Source organism: Oncorhynchus mykiss, chromosome 28, assembly GCF_013265735.2.
Source record: "Oncorhynchus mykiss isolate Arlee chromosome 28, USDA_OmykA_1.1, whole genome shotgun sequence".
NCBI classification, from domain to species: Eukaryota; Metazoa; Chordata; class Actinopteri; order Salmoniformes; family Salmonidae; genus Oncorhynchus; species Oncorhynchus mykiss.
In genome coordinates this window covers 4702165-4713883 of record NC_048592.1, presented here as the reverse complement: position 1 = coordinate 4713883, position 11719 = coordinate 4702165, and the positions used below count along the sequence as shown (strand labels likewise).

At 45.3% G+C, this 11719-nt stretch overlaps 1 protein-coding gene across 3 annotated transcripts in view; it reads right to left on the bottom strand.

Moving 5' to 3' along the window:
- Positions 1-253: 253 nt before the first annotated feature.
- slc17a9b (solute carrier family 17 member 9b) overlaps positions 254-11719 on the bottom strand; it is a 31132-nt gene continuing 19666 nt past the window's right edge. The window contains exons 4-13 of one of the 3 annotated variants that reach the window (XM_036966448.1): positions 7561-7660; positions 5838-5968; positions 5544-5640; positions 4830-4926; positions 4348-4435; positions 4161-4195; positions 3953-4068; positions 3265-3320; positions 1684-1713; positions 254-1255 (exon numbers count right to left, since the gene is read on the bottom strand). In XM_036966448.1, coding sequence (XP_036822343.1) covers positions 1077-1255; positions 1684-1713; positions 3265-3320; positions 3953-4068; positions 4161-4195; positions 4348-4435; positions 4830-4926; positions 5544-5640; positions 5838-5968; positions 7561-7660 — 929 coding nt within the window. In that variant the 3' untranslated portion in view covers positions 254-1076. Of the gene's footprint in view, positions 1256-1683; positions 1714-1822; positions 1879-2776; positions 3218-3264; positions 3321-3952; positions 4069-4160; positions 4196-4347; positions 4436-4829; positions 4927-5543; positions 5641-5837; positions 5969-7560; positions 7661-11719 lie in introns of those variants that run through there. The other 2 variants (XM_036966445.1, XM_036966446.1) reach the window with 2 other exon arrangements.

Genomic DNA, 11719 nt, shown 5'->3' with positions numbered 1-11719 from the left:
CTGGAACTGAGGGGCCTGAACCATGAAAAACAGCCACAGATCATTATTCCTCCTCCACAATCTTTCCATTTGGCACTATGCATTGGGGCAGGTAGCGTTCTCCTGGCATCCGCAAAACCCAGATTCGTCCATCAGACTGCCAGAGGGTGAAGTGTGATTCATCACTCCAGAGAACGCATGTTCCAGAGTCCAATGGCAGGAAGCTTTACACCACTCCACCCGACACATGGCATTGTGCATGGTGACCTTAGGCTTGTGTGCGGCTGCTCGGCCATGGAAACCCTTCTCATGAAGCTCCCGACAGTTCTTGTGCTGACGTTGCTTCCAGAGGCCGTTTGGAACTCGGTAGTGAAAATTGTAACTGAGGACAGATGATTTCTACGTGCTTCAGTACTCGACAGTCCCGTTCTGTGAGCTTGTGTGGCGTACCATTTTGCGACCGTTGTTGCTCCTAGACGTTTCCACGTCACAATAACAGCACTGACATTTGACCGGGGAAGCTCTAGCAGGGCAGACATTAGACAAACTGGTGACATCTTATGACGGTGCCAAGTTGAAAGTCACTGAGCTCTTCAGTAAGGCCATTCTACTGTGCTAATGTTTGTCTATAGAGATGACATGGCTGTGTGCTTGTCAGCAACAGGTGTAGCTGAAATGGCCAAATCCACAAATGTCTATATAGAGAGAAACAATTGAGTTGTTAAATTAATATAGAAGAAGCACTGACTATGATCTGACAAACATCTAGGATTGACTTTCACTACTGTTTCACTTCTTTCACTTCTCAAATTCTGATGTGGATGTTTTGATACATTCAACAGACCAAGGCTCTCGCTGTTCTCTTTCTATATTTAAGTCTCCCGTGTGCATTCTGTGGTACATGGGCATAGGTTCTGGTCCTGTTTTGGGGACTCAGATGTGGATAGTGTGGGACCTGGTCCCGTTTTGGCCCCTCAGTTTAAAAGGTGGTTGTTGAGGGACCTGGGCTTGGGACTCAGATGCGGATAGTGTGGGACCTGGTCCCGTTTTGGCCCCTCAGTTTAAAAGGTGGTTGTTGAGGGACCAGGGGTTGGGACTCAGATGTGGATGTCGTGGTAGTGGCCCTTGGAAGAGTCCATGTCGACCCGGCGGGCCTCAGCAAAGGCCAGGAAGGTGACCAGGCCCACCAGGTTCACCACAGTGATGAGGGTGAAGACAGACGCCCACGACCCTGTAGCCTCAATCAGATACCCCGAGAAATACACCATCAGCACACCTGGAGAAACACGATCAGATACGCAGAGAAATACGGCATTAGGAGACAGTACATGCACGCACAAACTGAGCAGTTTCAGACTACGGCATATCATATCAACAAATGCCAGTTCAGCCTCCCATTCCCAGTTGTGTGGGGTATAAGTAAACGGATTCAAATGCCCCTACGGTGCCCAAACTGTCATCTTCTACTCCCTCAATGATTTATCTGACACAAACTCTATTATCACTCCGGTATGAAATATGCATAGAGCATTGGGGCCAATGAGACTGACAAGAGACACAACCCAAAGTCCTGCCTTCAGAACCATCAGATGAATTATTCATCACCACCTCATGAAAGGACAACACAACTGATCCTGGAACTGTCGGTGAACGATTCATCACAGATGTTTCCGCTTTGGTTTGTCCCTCAATGAACATGCTTACCTGAGAATGCTCCACAGGTATTCATAACACCTGCAATGAAAAATAGATACATGATTAATTTGTAATATTTGACAGGACTGTAATATTCATCAATCAAATCTGCTGAGAGGTGGATAAATGAGTTGCTGGTGTAACATACCAAACAGAGCCCCAGCACATGACGGAGCCAGGTCCTGAACATTCACAGACACACCGCTGGAGTACAGACACAAGACACGTTACTGTCTGCTGGTGTAACATACCAAACAGAGCCCCAGCACATGACGGAGCCAGGTCTTGAACATTCACAGACTCACCGCTGGAGTACAGACACAAGACACGTTACTGTCTGCTGGTGTAACATACCAAACAGAGCCCCAGCACATGACGGAGCCAGGTCCTGAACATTCACAGACACACCACTGGAGTACAGACACAAGACACGTTACTGTCTGCTGGTGTAACATACCAAACAGAGCCCCAGCACATGACGGAGCCAGGTCCTGAACATTCACAGACACACCGCTGGAGTACAGACACAAGACACGTTACTGTCTGCTGGTGTAACATACCAAACAGAGCCCCAGCACATGACGGAGCCAGGTCCTGAACATTCACAGACTCACCGCTGGAGTACAGACACAAGACACGTTACTGTCTGCTGGTGTAACATACCAAACAGAGCCCCAGCACATGACGGAGCCAGGTCCTGAACATTCACAGACTCACCGCTGGAGTACAGACACAAGACACGTTACTGTCTGCTGGTGTAACATACCAAACAGAGCCCCAGCACATGACGGAGCCAGATCCTGAACATTCACAGACACACTGCTGGAGTACAGACACAAGACACGTTACTGTCTACTGGTGTAACATACCAAACAGAGCCCCAGCACATGACGGAGCCAGGTCCTGAACATTCACAGACACACCGCTGGAGTACAGACACAAGACACGTTACTGTCTGCTGGTGTAACATACCAAACAGAGCCCCAGCACATGACGGAGCCAGGTCCTGAACATTCACAGACACACCGCTGGAGTACAGACACAAGACACGTTACTGTCTGCTGGTGTAACATACCAAACAGAGCCCCAGCACATGACGGAGCCAGATCCTGAACATTCACAGACACACCGCTGGAGTACAGACACAAGACACGTTACTGTCTGCTGGTGTAACATACCAAACAGAGCCCCAGCACATGACGGAGCCAGGTCCTGAACATTCACAGACTCACCGCTGGAGTACAGACACAAGACACGTTACTGTCTGCTGGTGTAACATACCAAACAGAGCCCCAGCACATGACGGAGCCAGGTCCTGAACATTCACAGACACACCGCTGGAGTACAGACACAAGACACGTTACTGTCTGCTGGTGTAACATACCAAACAGAGCCCCAGCACATGACGGAGCCAGGTCCTGAACATTCACAGACACACCGCTGGAGTACAGACACAAGACACGTTACTGTCTGCTGGTGTAACATACCAAACAGAGCCCCAGCACATGACGGAGCCAGGTCCTGAACATTCACAGACACACCGCTGGAGTACAGACACAAGACACGTTACTGTCTGCTGGTGTAACATACCAAACAGAGCCCCAGCACATGACGGAGCCAGGTCCTGAACATTCACAGACACACCACTGGAGTACAGACACAAGACACGTTACTGTCTGCCCCAGTAGACAAGGTGTTACAGACGCCCTATATTTTCTGCCTCTGTAGTGAAGGTGTTACAGACTCCCTATATTTTCTGCCCCAGTAGATGTGGTGTAATACAGACTCCCTATCTTTGTCACCTGAACATATTAAACCCTATAAAACTGACAGATAAGATGAGTGGAACTACATAGTCGCTGTTAAAGCGCTTGTGGGGGGGGGTGATTATGTTTATATGATCCATTCCACTGTTGGTTATTATCTACATCCTGCATCAATCATTTACATCCTTGTATACTTCCAGGATCAAACAGCGTAGCCCTCAAGGTTTAGTACCGGTGGCTGAATATGGTCCTAGATGATAGACACTAGGCCTAGGAGCGGATTTGGGGACGAGCATTGGTACCTGTGGCCGAATATGGTCCTAGATGATAGACACTAGGCCTAGGAGCGGATTTGGGGACGAGCATCGGTACCTGTGGCTGAATATGGTCCTAGATGATAGACACTAAGCCTAGGAGCGGATTTGGGGACGAGCATTGGTAGCTGTGGCTGAATATGGTCCTAGATGATAGACACTAGGCCTAGGAGCGGATTTGGGGACGAGCATCGGTACCTGTGGCTGAAGGTGGTGAGGCCCATGGTGGCAGAGACAAAGGCCACAGCTGTGGGGAAGGTGGTGGTGCCACACAGCAGGAGGGTAAACACACTGGACACACCCATGGAGAAGAACTGACCAGGACACAAGGAGAGGAAAGGAGAGGAAAGGCAAAGTTAACTAGTAATGCCAATGTGGGCATTGAATCGGAAACAAGCTACAATACCTGCATAAGCTTCCTCACAGCAGCAGTGTCAAACCCTAGAGACAGAGAGAGAAAGAGACAAAGAGAGAGAGACGTGGGACAGATCAATAGTTAAAAACCTTGACAATCGCATAAGGGTACCAACTTCGACTGAAACATTCACTACATTTGTTTCCTGATGACAAATAGTTGATATCTCTGGCATTACCTCGGCTGATAAGGTGGTCAGAGAGACAGCCACTGAAGAGAGAAGAGGGGATGGCCACAAACCATGGGATAACATTAAACACCCAACCCTGCGGGGAGAACACCATAACATTTAACACCAAGAACGCTGATATGAGCTCAGACATGTATGACATTAATACCCTATACGTTTGTTAAGAGATAGTGATCCAACTTGTCAAACATCTAAGTTTGGGGAACATCCGAGTTCCTTAGCTAGCAGAGTTTTATGTCTACACCGTGTCTACAGCGCCCTCTCTTGGTTTACTCAGTGGTATTACACAGGTCGGTCAGATGCAGGGGGGTCTGACTAGATTTGAGCCATTTTGTATGTACACTTTCAAGTGTGTCTGTTGTCTTTGCCATTCCAACCTTGAACTCCAATGTGGTCTTTCAAGTTTTGTTTTGTCTCGTCTTCTGAAGGAATGGGTTGGGAGAAGAGGAGGGATGGAGGGGGCAAGTTACCTTGGCATCAGGGAAGGTGTCCTTGAAGTAAGTCGGTAGCCATGACAACATTGTGAAGAAGGTGCTCGCAGTGCAAAGGTGCGTAATAATCACAGCACTGAAGGGAGGATAATGGAGACAGAGAGAGAGAGCGAGACAGAGAGAGACAGAGCAAACAAATATAATTAAGTTAGTGTACCACTTCTATGACTCATAGGCTACATCTTTGTAAAGCTCAAAATATTCCACAGCAGTTCCTACTTTTACTGGCTGAAATAACTTACGTATGGGTCACCACTACAGTTATATTAATGTGCTTGTGCAACATAAAAACAAGCAACATCAGTATGTTTACTGTACATTTATTCGGAGTGTTTAAATAGCTCTCTCTCCACTGAGTTTCGCTCATTCAAGAACTGAACAGTGTCAGTCCGTGCTGCAAATCCATGCTCACACCAACCCCCACCTACACAGTCAGTGACATCTGCTTTTCTGTTCAGTGGTTCATTTTCCTATCAAGGTGTGGTTTAGCCGTTACAGGAAATAACACCAACCAACCAACCATTTCTGTCATTGTAAACAGGGCAGATCAGTTGCACGGACTGCCATGGGGTTCTATAAATAACAGCCAATAGAGACAGGCACAGAGGATATGAATGAAGCCTTTATGTGAGACGGAAACATCTACAGGGAAGTGAGCTGATCAGAGAGGATTGTGTTTGGGCCTTATCTCACCAGACAGCAGGTTGTTTGAAGAGACGTAGCCAGTGTCTCTTGGAGAGTTTGGACCGGGGCCCTCCACGACCCAGCGACTCCAATGTGATGATAGGTCCTGGAACACACACACACAAAGAAAGAGAAATGTCTGAGCTCAATGTGGAGCTCAGAGGAAGTTCATGACAACAATAGGAGCAGATGGCTAGAAAACAACAATGACGCAGCACTTGCCCAAAATAGTCTAGCTGTGAAATGAAAGTGTTCAGTTTCAGTAAGATATGCATGTGGTCATTACACCTACACACTCCTTACCTTCCCCTTTGAGCAGGTATTTCCATATGCAGTACGCCCAGAGGACAGAGAGCAGACCAGACACGTAGAACACACTCTCCCAACCATACAGGTCCAGCATGAGGGAACCAGCCCCCCCAATCACCAGTGTCCTGCAGGAGACAACAGCACTGGTCATACACTCAAACTGTAGTGTTGGATAGTTTTTTTTACTGCAATGGCAAAACAAGACCATCTGTGGAGAACTCCTGACTGGAGACGAAACATCTGTGGTTCCCTGATGAGTTGTTTATGGCCCAAAATGACATCCCCCGGCAACTCCAATGACAAACAGCTGACCCTGGCTTCCATAACAGATGACCTCAACAACAGCAGCACTTAAAACACCTCGGTAAAAAGTGCTCCAAGGCACAGATCTAGGTCCATATTATCCATGAGTTTCTATTGGAGAGAATATATACTAATTATTCAACAATGGCATTATAACTCTTCCAACTAAGGCCTTTTTCCACAACTGACACCAAAAAAATCTACAACACAGAAAAAAAAAGGAAGTTTGATGCTGAAACCCTCATATTAAACATATTATAGAACTAAATTAAGTTGATGCTAGATAGTAAGCAACGCTCGAAAAAACCTACTGCAAACAAACTTCCAGAAATAATTAAGGCACTCATGTAGTGAAAACATTAAGAAGCCTTTATTGTTTTACGGCCAAGAATAAGAAAATACGGATGCGTTGCGGCTATAACAGCCTTCATCAGGGTGACAAAGAATAGTGGTGGACAACGTGTGTATATCGCGGCTTTTTGGGCATTGTTTACTGTATAGCATCAACTTCTTTTTGCTCTATAGCATTTCATCCCATGATTAAAGAGCACCTCGTGGATGAACTAAAAACCAAAGTCCTCCTCTTCTGTGTCTCTACATTAAACATGGGGCGGCAGGGTGGCCTACTGGTTAGAGCGTTGGACTAGTAACCGGAAGGTTGCAAGTTCAAACCCCCGAGCTGACAAGGTACAAATCTGTCGTTCTGCCCCTGAACAAGGCAGTTAACCCACTGTTCCTAGGCCGTCATTGTAAATAAGAATTTGTTCTTAACTGACTTGCCTAGTTAAATAAAGGTAAAATATTATATTTAGGATAACGTTTTACAGCTTTGTAGTTCCAATGTTTGTTTTTACCATCTTATTTGATTAATAATATATTTAACATGTGAAAAGGCCACACAGAGGGACAGAGATAATTACACACTGGGGTCAAGCTTCCTGCCATCCAGGACCTACACACTAGGCAGTGTCAGAGGAAGAGTCAAAGACTCCAGTCACCCTAGTCATAGACTGTTCTCACTACTACTGCACAGCAAGCGGTACCGGAGCGCCAAATCTTGGTCCAAAAGGCTCCTTAACAGCTTCTACCCCAAAGACTGCTTCATTATTGTCATTGTTTAATTTTTTTACTTTAGTACATTTAGTAAATATTTTCTTAACTCTATTTTCTTAAAACTGCATTGTTAGATAAGGGCTTGTAAGTAAGCATTTTACAGTAAGGTCTACCTGTTGTATTTGGCTCATGTGACAAATAAAATTGGATTTGATCATTTGAAGTACCCAAAAGGGCCTCTAGATGTCTTGTGATAAATTACATAGAAATTCTTTAAAGTTCAAAAATTCTGGTAGTTTCCAGTAATATTTGCAACCCTAGATCAGCGTGGAAACAGAGAGTTTCATAGGGCCAGACTCACCCCAGATAGGAGCCACTGCCCACAGTGCTCATGAGGAATCCTCTCTCACTCTCCACCACCTTCTGAGAACACAGGCTAACCAGAGACGGGTAGTGCACACCTGGAGGTACAGATACACAGCTCTGTTACACTATGTAGTGAGCGCAGAAAGTCACACACATTGGTTCATTCATTTAATACATATTTGGAAGGAATGTTCTGTATTCTGTCTTCTTTAGGCAAAATGACACAGAAAAAAACCATTGTCTGAAATGCGAAAGCGTTGTCGCCTGCAGAGTCAAACTAATGATTCATATCCTGACAGACGCGCTTCAAATCAACATCTACATTTAATTGTAAATACGGGTCCTTTTTCAACAATGCAGAGTTAAAGATAAAAAATGTATAACATTTTGAAAAGTGACACAATAAATAAATACACAAAAAGAACATGGCTATATACAGGGAGTACCAGTACTGAGTCAATATGCAGGGCTAAGAGGTAATAACATGACTATATACAGGAAGTACCAGGTAATAACATGGCTATATACAGGGAGTACCAGTACTGAGTCAATATGCAGGGGTACGAGGTAATAACATGGCTATATACAGGAAGTACCAGTACTGAGTCAATATGCAGGGCTACGAGGTAATAACATGACTATATACAGGAAGTACCAGGTAATAACACGGCTATATACAGGGAGTACCAGTACTGAGTCAATATGCAGGGGTACGAGGTAATAACATGGCTATATACAGGAAGTACCAGTACTGAGTCAATATGCAGGGCTACGAGGTAATAACATGACAATATACAGGGAGTACCAGTACTGAGTCAATATGCAGGGCTACGAGGTAATAACATGACTATATACAGGGAGTACCAGTACTGACTGAGTCAATATGCAGGGCTACGAGGTAATAACATGACTATATACAGGGAGAACCAGTACTGAGTCAATATGCAGGGGTACGAGGTAATAACATGGCTATATACAGGGAGTACCAGTACTGAGTCAATGTGCAGGGGTACGAGGTAATAACATGGCTATATACAGGAAGTACCAGGTAATAACATGGCTATATACAGGGAGTACCAGTACTGAGTCAATTTGCAGGGGTACGAGGTAATAACATGGCTATATACAGGGGATACCAGTACTGAGTCAATATGCAGGGGTACGAGGTAATAACATGGCTATATACAGGAAGTACCAGTACTGAGTCAATATGCGGGGGTACGAGGTAATAACACGGCTATATACAGGAAGTACCAGTACTGAGTCAATATTCAGGGGTACGAGGTAATAACATGACTATATACAGGGAGTACCAGTACTGAGTCAATATGCAGGGGTACGAGGTAATAACATGACTATATACAGGAAGTACCAGTACTGAGTCAATATGCAGGGGTATGAGGTAAAAACATGACTATATACAGGAAGTACCAGGTAATAATGTGGCTATATACAGGGGATACCAGTACTGAGTCAATATGCAGGAGTACGAGGTAACAACATGACTATATACAGGAAGTACCAGGTAATAACATGGCTATATACAGGGAGTACCAGTACTGAGTCAATATGCAGGGGTACGAGGTAATAACATGACTATATACAGGGAGTACCAGTACTGAGTCAATATGCAGGGGTACGAGGTAATAACATGACTATATACAGGGAGTACCAGTACTGAGTCAATATGCAGGGGTACGAGGTAATAACATGACTATATACAGGGAGTACCAGTACTGAGTCAATATGCAGGGGTATGAGGTAAAAACATGACTATATGCAGGAAGTACCAGGTAATAACGTGGCTATATACAGGGGATACCAGTACTGAGTCAATATGCAGGGGTACGAGGTAATAACATGACTATATACAGGAAGTACCAGTACTGAGTCAATATGCAGGGGTACGAGGTAACAACATGACTATATACAGGAAGTACCAGGTAATAACATGGCTATATACAGGGAGAACCAGTACTGAGTCAATATGCAGGGGTATGAGGTAATAACATGGCTATATACAGGGAGTACCAGTACTGAGTCAATATTCAGGGGTACAAGGTAATAACATGACTATATACAGGAAGTACCAGTACCGAGTCAATATGCAGGGGTACGAGGTAATAACATGACTATATACAGGGAGTACCAGTACTGAGTCAATATGCAGGGGTACGAGGTAATAACATGACTATATACAGGAAGTACCAGTACTGAGTCAATATGCAGGGGTATGAGGTAAAAACATGACTATATAAAGGAAGTACCAGGTAATAACGTGGCTATATACAGGGGATACCAGTACTGAGTCAATATGCAGGGGTACGAGGTAACAACATGACTATATACAGGAAGTACCAGGTAATAACATGGCTATATACAGGGAGTACCAGTACTGAGTCAATATACAGGGGTACGAGGTAACAACATGACTATATACAGGAAGTACCAGGTAATAACATGGCTATATACAGGGAGTACCAGTACTGAGTCAATATGCAGGGGTACGAGGTAACAACATGACTATATACAGGAAGTACCAGTACTGAGTCAGTTGTTTTTTTCATTTTAACCTTTATTTAACTAGGCAAGTCAGGTAAGAACAAATTCTTATTGACAATGACGGCCTACCCCGGCCAAAACCGGATGACGCTGGGCCAATTGTGCGCCACCCTATGGCACTCCCAATCACGGTCGGATGTGATATAGCCTGAATTCAAACCAGGGACTGTAGTAAAGCCACTTGCACCGAAATGCAGTGCATTAGACCCCTGCGCCACTCAACATCAATAAACTCAGCAAAAAAAGAAACGTCCTCTCACTGTCAAGTGAGTTTATTTTCAGCAAACTTAACATGTGTAAATATTTGTATGAACATAAGATTAAACAACTGAAACAAACTGAACAAGTTCCACAGACATGTGACTAACAGAAATATAATAGTGTGTCCCTGAACAAAGGGGGGTCAAAATCAAAAGTAACAGTCAGTATCTGGTGTGGCCACCAGCTGCATTAAGTACTGCAGTGCATCTCCTTCTCATGGACTGCACCAGATTTGCCAGTTCTTGATGTGAGATGTTACCCCACTCTTCCATCAAGGCACCTGCAAGTTTCCGGACATTTCTGGGGGGGATGGCCCTAGCCCTCACCCTCTAATCCAACAGGTCCCAGACGTGATCAATGGGATTGAGATCCGGGCTCGTTGCTGGCCATGGCAGAACACTGACATTCCTGTCTTGCAGGAAATCACACACAGAACGAGCAGTATGGCTGATGGCATTGTCATGCTGGAGGGTCATGTCAGGATGAGTCTGCAGGAAGGGTACCACATGAGGGAGGAGGATGTCTTCCCTATAACGCACAGCATTGAGATTACCTGCAATGATAACAAGCTCAGTACAATGATGCTGTGACACACCGCCCCAGAACATGACGGACCCTCCACCTCCAAATCAATCCCGCTCCAGAGTACAGGCCTCGGTGTAACGCTCATTCCTTTGATGGTAAACGTGAATCCAACCATCATCCCTGGTGAGACAAAACCACGACTCGTCATTGAAGAGCACGTTTTGCCAGTTCTGTCTAGTCCAGCGACGGTGGGTTTGTGCCCATAGGCAATGTTGTTGCCGGTGATGTCTGGTGAGGACCTGCCTTACAACAGGCCTACAAACCCTCAGTCCAGCCTCTCTCATCCTATTGCGGACAGTCTTAGCAGTGACGTAGGGATTGTGCATTCCTGGTGTAACTCTGACAGTTGTTGTTGCCATCCTGTACCTGTCCCGCAGGTGTGATGTTCGGATGTACCGATCCTGTGCAGGTGTTGTTACACATGGTCTGCTACTACGAGGACGATCAGCTGTCTGTCCTGTCTCCCTGTAGCGCTGTCTTAGGCGTCTCACAGTACGGACATTGCAATGTATTGCCCTGGTCACATCTGCAGTCCTCATGCCTCCTTGCAGCATGCCTAAGACACGTTCACGCAGATGAGCAGGGACCCTGGTCTTTCTTTTGGTGTTTTTCAGAGTCAGTAGAAAGGCCTCTTTAGTGTCCTAAGTTTTCATAACTGTGACCTTAATTGCCTACCGTCTATAAGCTGTTAGTGTCTTAACAACCGTTCCACATGTGCATGTTCATTAATTGTTTATGGTTAATTG